General features: G+C 40.2%; 1 protein-coding gene across 2 annotated transcripts; it reads left to right on the top strand.

The window, feature by feature from the left end:
• The first annotated feature begins 3,572 nt into the window (after positions 1-3,572).
• On the top strand, positions 3,573-13,556 carry LOC143766394 (uncharacterized). Of its 2 annotated transcripts, none has more exons than XM_077254050.1 (6): positions 3,573-4,501; positions 4,631-4,810; positions 4,892-5,015; positions 5,099-5,196; positions 5,395-5,485; positions 10,761-13,556. In XM_077254050.1, exons 1-6 carry the CDS (start codon positions 4,424-4,426, stop codon positions 11,861-11,863), a joined length of 1,674 nt encoding a protein of 557 aa, XP_077110165.1. In that variant the 5' UTR covers positions 3,573-4,423; the 3' UTR covers positions 11,864-13,556. The 2 variants fall into 2 exon arrangements, with proteins under 2 accessions (XP_077110165.1, XP_077110164.1); XM_077254049.1 differs by having other exon boundaries at positions 10,758-13,556.
• Positions 13,557-14,224: the final 668 nt, after the last annotated feature.

The following is a 14,224-nucleotide window of genomic DNA, read 5'->3' as shown; positions in this document are numbered from 1 at the left end:
TCCAGGGTGTTTCTGAGAGTGTCATTGTAGTGGTGTACAGTCAGATCAGGACAGGAGAAAGAGGAGATAGGGGACAGTGCTGAGTGTAGGGAGTCTGAAAGTGTAGAAGGGTTAATGTCTTTTAGATTTCTGAATGTATGGTAGGTAGGAATGTGCTGGGGTGGGCGAGGAATTGTGAGCATGAAGGAGAAAATATTGTGATCATAGAGGGTTAGTGGTGAGTTATTTAGGTAGGAGATTGAACAGAGATGGACAAAGACCAGGTCAAGGATGTTACCGTCCTTGTGTGTCTCAGAGGTTGAGATCTGTGAGAGGCCAAGAAAAGTGGTTAGTGATAGAAGCTGGGATGCAGATATGGAAGCGGGGCTGTTAATGGGGATATTGAAGTCTCGCAGGACTAGGGTTGGGAGTTCTGAGGACATAAAGTGTGGCAACCAGGCTGAGAAATAGTCCAGGAAATGGGTGGGTGAGCCTGAGGGCCGATATATGACCACTACTCTGAGGGAGAGGGGACGAAAGAGCCTGATGGTGTGGACCTCAAAAGAAAGGAATGAGATTGATGGAACTGGGGGGATCACCTGGAAAGTGTATTGTGGGGACAGGAGTATGCCGACTCCACCACCATGTCTGTTTGTGGGTCTCGGGGAATGGGAGAATTGTAAGCCACCATGGGAAATGACAGCAGGGGAGACAGTGTCAGAATCATGAATCCAGGTTTCAGTGAGGGCCAACAGATTCAGAGAGTGGTTCAGAAAGTAATTGTGTACGAAAGAAAGCTTGTTACATACAGATCGTGGATTCCAGAGGGCACAATTGAAATAAGATGAGGGAGTGCAAGTAATATTAATAAGGTTAGTATGGTTTTGATACGAGGTAGGGGTTGAAGTTGGGGGATGGTGGACCAGGGTTGGGGGAGATGTCCCCCAAAATCAGTAGGAGTAGGAAGATAAAGAGCAAGTAGCTATTGGAATTGTAAGAATTTTTTTGTGCAATGTGTTTGGGTAAGATGGGCTGAGGTTTTTCAGGAAGGTGAGAAGTGCATGGGAGCTGTACATGGGAGAGGGAAGGAGAGAGGAGCTGATGTATATGATTTGTGATGGAGGGGGGTTGGGCGATGAAAGTAGATGGCAAGGGAACATAGGGAAGAAATAAAGCACATGAATAGAAGGGAGAGCAAAGTGTGAGTTACCTGACTCCTGCCCTGACTAACTGCCATGGAATAACTGCCTTTTGCTTGATGCTTAACTTCTGTGATGCTTTGCTTATGGGATGCGTGCACCCCCCCCCCCCCCCCCCCCCCCCGCTGCGTGCACCCCTTATAATGCTTCTAAATTTATAGGCCACAATACATGGTCAGGAAAGAGGGATTGTGGGAGGTGGTTTGGGATAAATTAGCATCAGCTGCTCAACACATCCTGGTGTGAATAGATGATCAAAGACACTAGTACTGATTCCATCTCTGTGCTATAACACCTCTACCAAGATAAAATCTTTAGTGTCCCCCCCATGGATATACAACAGTGAGTACTGAGAACAATGTAACAGATAAATTATAGCAAATATTCAGTAAGAACAGTTCATTAAAATATGTTGCAGGTGATATGCTGCAGATGAGACAGCAGACAGAAGTTGAATAATCTGATTACCATTCAGGCTGCTTGCTGACATAGAATGGAGTGTATACATGCAGCGTGGATCAGTTCTGTATATAAGATTGCTTTCTAAGTTCCTTATATAACATAGCTTTCTCAGTTCTGTATATAAGATTGCTTTCTTAGTTCTGTATATAAGATTGCTTTCTTAGTCCTGTATATAAGATTGCTTTCTTAGTTCTGTATATAAGATTGCTTTCTTAGTCCTGTATATAAGATTGCTTTCTTAGTTCTGTATATAAGATTGCTTTCTTAGTCCTGTATATAAGATTGCTTTCTTAGTCCTGTATATAAGATTGCTTTCTTAGTTCTGTATATAAGATTGCTTTCTGAGTTCTGTATATATGATTGCTTTCTTAGCTCTGTATATAAGATTGCTTTCTTAGTTCTGTATATAAGATTGCTTTCTTAGTTCTGTATATAAGATTGCTTTCTTAGTCCTGTATATAACATAGCTTTCTTAGTTCTATATATAAGATTGCTTTCTTAGTTCTGTATATAAGATTGCTTTCTTAGTCCTGTATATAAGATTGCTCTCTTAGTTCTGTATATAAGATTGCTTTCTTAGTCCTGTATATAAGATTGCTCTCTTAGTTCTGTATATAAGATTGCTTTCTTACTTCTGTATATAAGATTGCTTTCTTAGTTCTGTATATAATATTGCTTTCTTAGTTCTATATATGAGATTGTTTTCTTAGTTCTGTATATAAGATTGCTTTCTTAGTTCTGTATATAATATTGCTTTCTTAGTTCTATATATAAGATTGCTTTCTTAGTTCTGTATATAAGATTGCTCTCTTAGTTCTGTATATAAGATTGCTTTCTTAGTTCTGTATATAAGATTGCTTTCTTAGTTCTGTATATAAGATTGCTTTCTTAGTTCTGTATATAAGATTGCTTTCTTAGTTCTATATATAAGATTGCTCTCTTAGTCCTGTATATAAGATTGCTTTCTTAGTTCTGTATATAAGATTGCTTTCTTAGTTCTGTATATAAGATTGCTTTCTTAGTTCTGTATATAAGATTGCTTTCTTAGTCCTGTATATAAGATTGCTTTCTTAGTCCTGTATATAAGATTGCTTTCTTAGTTCTGTATATAAGATTGCTTTCTGAGTTCTGTATATATGATTGCTTTCTTAGTTCTGTATATAAGATTGCTTTCTTAGCTCTGTATATAAGATTGCTTTCTTAGTTCTGTATATAAGATTGCTTTCTTAGTTCTGTATATAAGATTGCTTTCTTAGTTCTATATATGAGATTGTTTTCTTAGTTCTATATATAAGATTGCTCTCTTAGTTCTGTATATAAGATTGCTTTCTTAGTCCTGTATATAAGATTGCTTTCTTAGTCCTGTATATACGATTGCTTTCTTAGTTCTGTATATAAGATTGCTTTCTTAGTTCTGTATATAAGATTGCTTTCTTAGTCCTGTATATAAGATTGCTTTCTTAGTCCTGTATATAAGATTGCTTTCTTAGTTCTGTATATAACATTGCTTTCTTAGTTCTGTATATAAGATTGCTTTCTTAGTTCTGTATATAAGATTGCTTTCTTAGTTCTGTATATAAGATTGCTTTCTTAGTCCTGTATATAAGATTGCTTTCTTAGTCCTGTATATAAGATTGCTTTCTTAGTTCTGTATATAACATTGCTTTCTTAGTTCTGTATATAAGATTGCTTTCTTAGTTCTGTATATAAGATTGCTTTCTTAGTTCTGTATATAAGATTGCTTTCTTAGTCCTGTATATAAGATTGTTCTCTTAGTTCTGTATATAAGATTGCTTTCTTAGTTCTGTATATAAGATTACTTTCTTAGTCCTGTATATAAGATTGCTTTCTTAGTCCTGTATATAAGATTGCTTTCTTAGTTCTGTATATAACATTGCTTTCTTAGTTCTGTATATAAGATTGCTTTCTTAGTTCTGTATATAAGATTGCTTTCTTAGTCCTGTATATGAGATGGCTTTCTTAGTTCTGTAAACAGCTTTACATTACATGGAGCTTTATAGTAAGTAACAGATGATGTTAGAAGCGCATTGTATACAGAAAGTAGGAGAAAAAAACATCCCGCACTCGCATGACACTCGTCTAATATCCGGGATGAATATCAGAGCGATTTATAATACACTGATGTGAATGCGCCCTTAGCCGGACTCTGAATACAGTCTGTGAGGTCCACCCTCCCTGGAAGGGGTTAAACCTGAGAGTTTGTCATTTTAGCTCCGGGTGTGAAGTCAATAGCACAATCATATATCGCCATATAGTAGACGTCCAGTAACTGGTGATTCCCTCATGTGTGGGGTCTATTTGTCTCCTAGCAGAGACTCACACGTTACATTCCACACATAACACTGTGTAGAAAAGGCGGCGCGGGGTAATTGTGCCAGTAGTGAGGGGGAATAATGGCGGGAATGTCACTGACTGAGGAGAAGTTTCCATGTAGCGTCTTCACTGCGGATATCATTCCCTGAGGCCCCTGATCATGTGACCCCTGACTCCTCCCCTCCTGTGACCTCATCACAGGTCCTGTGCGCACAGAGCAGCCATATATGTGGAGTGCGGCTCTGCAGGTGGAGGTAGGTGCTGGAGATTCCCCATTACTGGCGCATTAATACTAGAAATATATTGCACAGGGGAAATCACAGCCAATTCCCACGAGAAGAATCCTGGAAACATCGTCTCATCTTCTTCTCATTCAGGTCTCTACAATATCAGATCCTCTCAGTGAAGATCTTCTATAGAATAGAATTTACCTGATTTACCCATCAAGGATGGATATGGACAGAGACAAGATGGCGGAGAGGATATTACACCTCACCCTAGAGATCCTCTTCCGGCTTACTGGAGAGGTGAGAGATTCTGATGACGTCACATTACATCATTCTTATCTATGGGAATAACAGATGGACAGAACTGGAGAGGTGAGGACTCTGGAAATGTCTGTAGTGAGATTTATTAATGTGTCTCTCCATAACCAGGATTACACAGTAGTGAAGAAGACCTCTAGTGGGCGCTGTCAGGATCCTGTGTCTGAGGGATGGGGAAGACCCCTGAGCCCAATCTCCGGACCTCCACCTCACCCCCTGATACATGAGGACATCAATGACCAGAAGATCCTAGAACTCATATACAAGATGGTTGAGCTGCTGACTGGAGAGGTGACACTGCTGGGAATGCTGGGACATTATACAGTAACACTATGAAGGGATCGGGGATGACGGTATCATTGTATGTGTCAGGTTCCTATAAGGTGTCAGGATGTCGCCGTCTATTTCTCCATGGAGGAGTGGGAGTATTTAGAAGGACACAAAGATCTGTACAAGGACGTCATGATAGAGGTTCCCCAGCCCCTCACATCACCAGGTAATAGACAGGACTAAATACACATGGCCTATAATTATCTGTATGTATAGAATTAATTCATTCCCTGTATGTGTTTCCTCCAGATCTATCCAGTAAGAGGACAACACCAGAGAGATGTCCCCGTCCTCTTCTTCCCCCGGATTGTAAACAGGAAGATCCCAATGTTCCCCAGGATCATCAGGTAGATGGAGAGAAGATTTCATGAGATCTCCCCTATGATGTGTAGACGGCTGTGAAGGTCTTGTGTTCAGTGTTGCTTTATCCCCCAGTATTATATGATTTATACTTGTGTAATGAGAACGGTGGAGATGGCAGGATTAGAGCTGATCATAGATGTGACTTCTCCATCTGTCTGTGACTTTTACAATATTTGTTTCAGGATGAAGATCTGACCCATATTAATACTACAGAGACATTTGTGAGGGGTGATGAGGGGTGTAAAGAGGAGATTCCTACATATGACTACCCAGGTGAGTAGTAACCACTAAATGTAGAGAAGTCACAGATTTTTCTCAGTCACCGGCTGTGGCTGCTTTATCGGTGGTGTAGTCTGGCCATATTACAATCGTGCGATCACCATTTTGCCTCTAGACCACAACATTCTCCTCCACCCAAAACTGTTCTAATGACTTTGGGCATTGAAGGCCTTTTTTAAAGAACTTACCACCTGGAGGATCCTCCTACCCCCTGAGATTATTTTATTGGATGAATCTACCTTCTCTCCCTTCTGTGCTGCTGAATGTGCTCATATGATCCCTACGAGACCAGGTCCAGTCTTTTTGGCCAAACTTCGCTTTTATGATCGACAACATTAAGTGTGCAGTGAAGGCCAAGTGTGAATTTCTGTACAATGACAACAGAATTTCCCCTATCCTGAGTTTTCAATTTATTTATTTATTTTAAAACTAACTTGAAACAGGATTGTGATAAACTGCATAAGGCTGGGTTCACACTGCGTTACAGGTGTCCGTTATACGGACTACCTTACACCGCGACATAACGTGGTGTAACGCAGTCCGTTAACGCCGCCATTAAGTCCTATGTCGGACGCATCGTTAGCGCACTCCCACAATGGGCGTGCGCTAGCGATGTGCCGTCATTGAGTGACGGACCCTGGGACGCGGGCTGCAGCGTTTCCGGGTCCGTTACTGTTGGCGCAGATAGAGCATCTGCTACCTCTATCTGCGCTAGCGCGACGACATATCGGCACTTGCGTTAACAGCAGCCCGTTAACGCATGTGTTGAACAGGCTGCTGTTAACGCAATGTGAACCTAGCCTAAAACACATTACACCTGTGCCATGATATATCTCTAAACTGTGCGTGATTGATGGCTGTAATATACATTTAAAGGGATTGTCTACTGTGATACGGTGTTGTGACAAGTGACACCGGCACCCAATCAGTGCCACCTTCGGACAAACTGAACATGAAGAGGAAGATAGAGGTGCACCTCATCCCGAACTTCCTCTTCATGTTCAGTATGTCCAAAAGTGGAGACAGTGACGCCAGCGCTGATTTATCACCACATCACAGTCCCGCTGCAACGAGTGCTGGAATGGAGCAAGCATGGCTGATGAGTATAAGCGTTATTATTTTTTGGGGACGAACATTTAGTTTAAGAAATGCTTGTCCTTGTACTGGACAACCTCTTTAAAAAATACTATAGATATGAGCTAAGTACACTAAATGACACTGATATATGAATTACTAAACGTCTTTGTGTATGGCTGGGTAGAGTAGTCAGGGGCACACGTATGTTTAAGGAGATGATCAAATCGATGATGACGCCATACTCTGTCTTGGATTTATACTGTGTTGGATGATGCAGAGTCAGCAATGCTCTGGATGGCTGGGTTGATCCTGACACCTGCTTGAAAAGGAAAAAGCTGCCGCCATATGTCTGTGTGATGTTACTTCACTGTGGGCTCTCTTCTATTGCAAAAAATAGTGATATTATCCAACGTGTTCCTGAGGCTTCGATATCCTTCGTCAGGGATCCCTTCTTTTTTGCAATAGAAGAGAGCCCGCAGTGTACTGAATTCACGCAGACATAGGGTGTCAGCTTTTTCCTTTTCAATAAGGTGGCAGGATCAACGTAGCCGTCTGGAATGCTGCTGACTCTGCATCATCCAACATAGTACAAATCCAGGACATGGTACGGCTTCATCATCGATTTGATCAAGTATACATGTACCCCAGACTACTCTACCCAGCCATACATGTAGACGTTCAGTAATTCATATATCAGTGTCATTAGTGTTTGTGGCGCATATCTACTGTATATATTTACTGCATTTCTACACGTTACGAATGAGGGCAAGCAGGTGTGTCAGCATATGCAGCTTCATAACACTGGTACGCAGTGGTAGTGCCAGTGTATTCATCAAATTTACGTCCCTGTAATATACATTCTTTCATGCCAGCAAGAGATGTGTTGGCATGGCTCAAGCCCTGGTTTCATGGATTCACGCCGCATCATAAATTACATTATGTTTTCAATCCTAAGTAATTCAGATTACTGCACAATCTCTCCTGAATCGGGAGCACTAATACTTTCTCTACTCTTCTGGTCTGGACTCATAGTAGCCCCAATTGTCCATCATAAATGAATGCAACTCCAGTTTAATGTTGTTGGGGATGTAACATATTATTTATTCTTTGTCGATTGGTTTACAGTTCTTCATTTTGTATGATAGTTTGATTGTGGTGAGACTGGCCTGCCTCACTTATGTCAGTCTGTAACTCTCTGGTAGTCTTTAAAAAAAGGTCTCCATTGCCAAGTCTTCCAAATGCCCGAGATAATAATAATCTTTATTTTTATATAGCGCTAACATATTCCACAGCGCTTTACAGGTTGCACACATTATCAGATCTAAATTTAAGATCCCTCAGCTATGCACTATTATAAAAAGTTCTCTTTTAATGTCATATATTTCTTCTTGAAACTCATCTGGCCCTTACGATAGTTCAGATTGCCAAGATTCACTGAGCCCCATACCTTAATTACCCCGCAGAGGTTTCACCACTAGTTACTCATTTTTTTAATGATGAAGATTGTTGAGTTAGATAATAATATATTTACTGAAATGATCAATCTTCAGGTTTCGACTACAATAGTTAGTGTTCAAAATACTCTGATTTTACTAATTCCCGCAGACAGTTTTGTCTTCCTAATCAGATCCCATTTTTCAAATCTGATGTGTGTCACTTTATGTGGTGATAACTAGGGTTGAGCGAAACGGATCGGACATTTTCAAAAGTCGCCGACTTTCAGCAAAGTCGGGTTTCATGAAACCCGACCCGAGAGAGAGAGAGAGAGAGAGAATTATTGCATTGGGTTTCGTGTTTCGGTCGGCCCCCCGACTTTTCACAATAATCGGCCGATTTCACACGATCCGACTTTAGAGCTAGTCGGGTCTCACGAAACCGGACTCGATCCTGAAAAAGCAGAAGTCGCTCAACCCTAGTGATAACTATGACATTCTTCAAAAAGGATAATAGGAAACAAATTGACATTACAAATTATTTTCCAACTTCTCTTGAATACGACAATACACTATGTACAGTTGTACACTACCGTCTGAGCACAAGGCAAGGTTAAGAAGGGAAAGAGCGCCATTAAGCTATATGATGACAAATTTTGCTGGAATAGTTTGAAGATAAAATTTATTGGGGACATTGTTCCTGGTCACCTGACAGCTCAAAAAATGGCTTCCAAAGACATACTGATAGGGAATTTAGATTGTGAGCCCCAATGGGGACAGCGATGATAATGTGTGCAAACTGTAAAGCGCTGCGGAATATGTTAGCACTATATAAAAATAAAGATGATTATTATTATTATTATTATTATTACCATGAAGAGGCTTGGCACTATCTACTCTGTTTTCCAGATCCAAGGGATTACCTTGCTCATGACCCTTTAACCCTTCTTACACTAAGATTCCTAGGCCTGGGCTATGGTGTTTCCTGCAATTTTGTGGTGGGAAATAGCAAGAAGAATAGATAGTCGTGTCAGAACCAGCAAAGCAGTGAAAATTAAAAATTAGATGTAAGAGTAGTCAGTACACAGTACATAACAGGAAGCAAATACACAAGCTGGGAGCTGAGCACCGAGGACAGACCAAGGCTGTATCTGACAGCTTTTGGTAATATGCTTCAAGGTTTAGTAGGGTGTGGTGCTTTCCAATTGGCTGAAGCAGGAAGCAAATAACTTCAACTGGACAGCGCACACACCCATGCTACCAGACAGGTCCCAGGCACCCTAATCTTAGCAGCTGAACAGTGCCTGTGCCGCCCAGAGCTTCAGTTTCTAACGTCTCCTCCATCACCAGTGCTGCCTGTAGAATGAATAAGATGTTGCCTGGTGGCAGAAGTAGACTTCGCGAGAGCAGATCCCAGAGAAAATGGGACACACCATTTGTGGAAGACCTAATATGACAAAATGGCAGAAATCCAGAGGAGTAGAAATCCTCATAAAGTGACTCCATTTTGGAAATTATAACCCTCGGTGAATTAATCTATAGGAGTAGTGACTATTTTGACTCCACATGCACTTTGCGGAAATTAGCTCGCAGTGGATGTTGGAGAGTGAAAATTACAAACTTGCCATTTTATTGCCCAGCATATAGTGCCCAGATTGTGCTCCAGGAGACACGCACATTGTAACTAAGTGGGTTCTTCTCATTATAGTGATGCCAAATACATGGATGCTAAATGTGGTTTGGGCACCCTGCAAGGCTCATAAGAGAGGGGGAGATTTGACTTTGAAAGTGCAGATTTTGCTGGATTGGTTTATGGAAGCCATATTGCTTTTCGAGAGTCTTTGAGCCACTAATAATGTGGACACCTGCTTTTCCTCTGACAGATGATGGACCTGAGTGGGGACTTGTTTTTTGTGAAATGAGAAGTTTTTCTTGGTATAATTTACACCTACATAAAATCTTTGCGTGATAAAAGCGATACGGAACGGGAAAATTCAGCTCACCATTTGCAGTCTCTTTCCAAGAATGAGTTCCCTGCATGGAGCCTCTTGGGCTTTCAAGTTCCATAGAATGAAGAAAAAAGATACTCCAGCGTAGATGGAAAAAATTCATAAAGACAGACACAGTTCGGACAACCTATATATCCCAGAGAGCTACCAACCGACGCGTTTCGACACTCCAGTCTTAATCATGGTTGATGATTAAGAGCGGAGTGTCAAATACATTGGTAGGTAGCTATCTGGGATCTATATTTTGTCTGTATTATGCCTGTTTTTATGATTTTTTTCCATTTAAGACAAAGTTTTATATTTTTCTACGCTGGAGTACCTTTTTTCTTCATGCATAAAATCTTTGGTGCTTTTTTATTCCATATTTGGGAGGCAGAATGAACAAACAGTTGAACCAGATTGTAAGCTTGTGAGCAGGGCCCTCACTCCTCTTGGTATCTATTTTGAACTGTGTTTTTGTTACGCTGTAATTTCTATTGTCTGTACAAATCCCCCTCTATAATTTGTAAAGCGCTGCGGAATATGTTGGCGCTATATAAATAAAATTATTATTATTATTTATTTATTAACCACGCTCAACTGGTTCATCCTCCTAGTTTTTCTATTGGACTGTAACTGTCATTGTGTTGGTCAATCATTCAATATTTTTACATAACTTGCCATTTTTACAGTCAGTTTAAGTAGAAATGTTCCAAAATATAAAATTCAAGGATATTTTATTCAAAAATAATTGTTTTTTTTTCTTAGCAGATGACTGTACCAGGAGATCAGAAGGGCAGCTGACATCTTCAATTCTTAAATCAGATGATCTTGAAATCCCACAGGATGCAACTGAAGTGAATGCCATCACTTCAAATATACCATCAACCCATCAAATGAATGATCTGTCATCTGATCCTTTAAAACCGGTCCTTTCTTTTCATTTATTACTGACTACTAAGGAAAATGAAAGTCACAAAATAAGCATTAAAAAGCAATCTGCTCCTAAAGAAAATCAGTCATTTTCACATTCAGAGTATGGAAATAGTTTACTCCTCAAAAATTTGTTACTTAAACAACAAAAAACTCACACAACAGAGAAAAGATTCTCTTGTTCCAAGTGTGGGAAATATTTTAACCATAAATGTAATCTTGTTAGACACCAGAGAACTCACACAGGGGAAAAGCCTTTTTCCTGTTCAGAATGTGGGAAATATTTTTACCAGAAATCAAGTTTTATTAATCACCAGAGAACTCACACAGGGGAGAAACCTTTTTTTTGTTCAGAATGTGGGAAGTCTTTTAACCAGAAATCAAGTTTTATTAATCACCAGAGAACTCACACAGGGGAGAAGCCTTTTTCCTGTTCAGAATGTGGGAAATATTTTAACAATAAATGTAATTTTGTTAGACACCAGAGAACTCACACAAGGGAGAAGCCTTTTTCCTGTTCAGAATGTGGGAAAAGTTTTAACCAGAAATCAAATTTTGTTCAGCACCAGAGAACTCACACAGGGGAGAAATCATTTTGCTGTTCAGAATGTGGGATGTGTTTTAACCAGAAATCAGCTTTGGTTACTCACCAGCGAACCCACACAGGGGAGAAGCCTTTTTCCTGTTCAGAATGTGGAACGTGTTTTAACCAGAAATCAGCTTTGGTTAGACACCAGAGAACTCACACAGGGGAGAAGCCTTTTTCCTGTACAGAATGTGGGAAATGTTTTAACCGGAAAGCGCATCTGGATGGCCACCAGAGAACTCACACAAAGAAGAAGACTTTTTCATGTTCAGAATGTGAGAAATGTTTTGTGAATAAATTAAATCTTCTTAGTCACCAGAGAACTCACACAGGGGAGAAGGAATTTAATATTTAGAATGTGGGAAATGCTTTAACCAGAAATCAGATGTTGTTGGTCACAAAATAATTCACACAGGAGAGAAGCCTTTTTCATGTGATTAATGAGGAAAATGTCTTACACGGAAATTAACTCTTAATAAACATCAGAGTAGTCACACAGGGGAGAAGCCTTTTCTATGTTCAGAATGCTGGGAAAGTTTTAACCAATAATTGTATTTTCTTAAAGTGGTTGTCCACTATTAAGGCAATCCCTTGTCATTCCTCGTTTGGCTTTGTTAACCACTTTCCCACCTTGAACGTATCCATACATCCCTGTGACCTGGCCCATATTGACCTGGGACCTATGGATACGTCCTGGCAAATTTGCGCTCACACGGGCTGTGGGCGCGATCAACGCCGGGAGTCAGCTGATTCTGACAGCTGACACCCAACACTCAGTGCAAGGACTGGTCCCACACCGCTCCCAGTACTTTAATCCCCTAAGTGATATGATCAAACTCGATCACCGCATTTCTGGAGCAGGCATAGGGAAGTCATACCCTCTGCCCTTGGAGCGAAGACCCCGCAACGTCATTGCAGTGTCCCGATCATTGCCATGGTGACCCAATGTTGTCACGATGACATCCGGGTCACCAGAACTAGCAAAGTTGCTTGAACATGCTCAGAGCACAATCGGCAACTTTGTCTGTCAGAGCAGCGCTGACAGTTTGCATAGCTCCTGCACCCCATGCTATACAAGTGATCAGCATGGAAAAAATGAAATTCCTGTAGTGGGACAAAGTAAAAAAAAGTTATAAAAACAAGTTTAAAAAATATTGTAAAAATATATAGAAAAAGAAAAATATTGTACCCATTAATAAGTATTTGCATTAAAAAATATATATAAGCAAAAAAAGTGCACATATTTGGCATTCTCGCGTCTAGAACGGCCAGACCTATGAAACTGTCTCACTAGTTAAACCCTTTAGTGAACACCATAAAAAAAAAACAAGGCAAAAAACAATGCTTTACCATTTTACTGTCGAACAAAAAATGGAATAAAACGCGATCAAAATGACAAATATAAATAAACATGGTACAGCAGAAAACGTCATCTTGCCCACAAAAAAACAAGCCATCATACAGCTCCATCAGCAGAAAAAATAAAGAGGCTATAGCTCTCAAAATAAAGCAATCCAAAAATAATATTTTTTTCTATACAATAGTTTTTGCGGGAAAGCACCAAAATGTAACAAAGATAAAACTGTGGTATTGCTGTAATCGTACTGACCCGAAGAATAAAACTGCCTTATCAATTTTACCACATGTGGAATGACATAACAAAACAAAAATTCCTGAATTGCTGATTTTTGTTCATTCTGCCTCCCAAAAATCAGAATAGAAAGCAATCAAACAGTGCCATGTGTCTGATAATGGTACTAATTAAAACATCAACTCGTTCTGCAAAAAACAAGCCCTCACGTCACTCTGTGAGCCGAAATATGGAAAAATTTTAGCTTTCAAATTATGGTGAAGCAAAAACTAGTTCTTGCAATAAAAAGCGTTTTTTAGTGTGTGACAGCAGCCAAACAAAAAAAAAAAACTATGTAAATCTGGTATCACTGTAATCGCACTGAACCGAAGAACAAAGTCGTCTAATCACTTATACCGCACGAGGTACTTTGTTAAAAATAAATAAAAACTATTTTTCACCTGCTGTTTTGTTCATTCTGTCCCAAAAAGATCGCAGTGAGGATAGGCTCACATTTATCCTGCGCTCTGTGCTGAGTGCTTACACCAATGTAAATCTCTGAAATATGTGATTCAGACCGAACCCAGGAATATTCCTTAAAGTGAGGCAGATGGAGGCACTGTGGACCAGCGGTGTCCGTCTTTTTAGGATTGCATAAAAGTGCTGTCGGGCACAGTTTTGTGCACCTTTGAAAATAAGGACAATGCTGAACAGAGGCCAGACGGAGTCCAGAATAACTCTGCTGCCTCATTATACTGAATGGATCCCATGGGGGTTTCATCTGAATCACATCACTCCGAGATTTAGATGGAAACCCCAAAGTAAGCACTCAGCATAGAGGGCTGGATAAATGTGATCCCAAACGTTATGTAAAATGCTCCCAATAAAAGCTTCAAATCAATCCACAAAAAAGCAAATCCCCACTCAGGTCTGTCATCTGTCAATGGAAATATAGGATGCTTCCATGTTGCTGGTAGTACAGAGGCACTGGAAAAGTGAAATAGCTTCTTGCTTCTGGAAAAAAATTCAGCAAATTCTGCGCTCCCAAATCCAAATGCCCTCCTCCCTTCTGAGCCCCACAGTGTACCTAACGCACACATAGCGTCCACATATTTGGCATTTCTGAAGCGACGAGAGCCCACCTTA

Source organism: Ranitomeya variabilis, chromosome 4, assembly GCF_051348905.1.
Source record: "Ranitomeya variabilis isolate aRanVar5 chromosome 4, aRanVar5.hap1, whole genome shotgun sequence".
NCBI lineage: Eukaryota > Metazoa > Chordata > Amphibia > Anura > Dendrobatidae > Ranitomeya > Ranitomeya variabilis.
This window is presented reverse-complemented; position numbering and strand designations above follow the sequence as displayed.

Excerpts from the sequence above, each read along its gene's own strand:
- LOC143766394 (XM_077254049.1), top strand. The coding sequence starts at position 4,424 with ATGGATATGGACAGAGACAAGATGGCGGAGAGGATATTACACCTCACC. Across the intron at positions 5,016-5,098 it reads CCAGCCCCTCACATCACCAG|ATCTATCCAGTAAGAGGACA; the intron begins GTAATAGACAGG and ends TGTTTCCTCCAG. Across the intron at positions 5,197-5,394 it reads ATGTTCCCCAGGATCATCAG|GATGAAGATCTGACCCATAT; the intron begins GTAGATGGAGAG and ends TATTTGTTTCAG.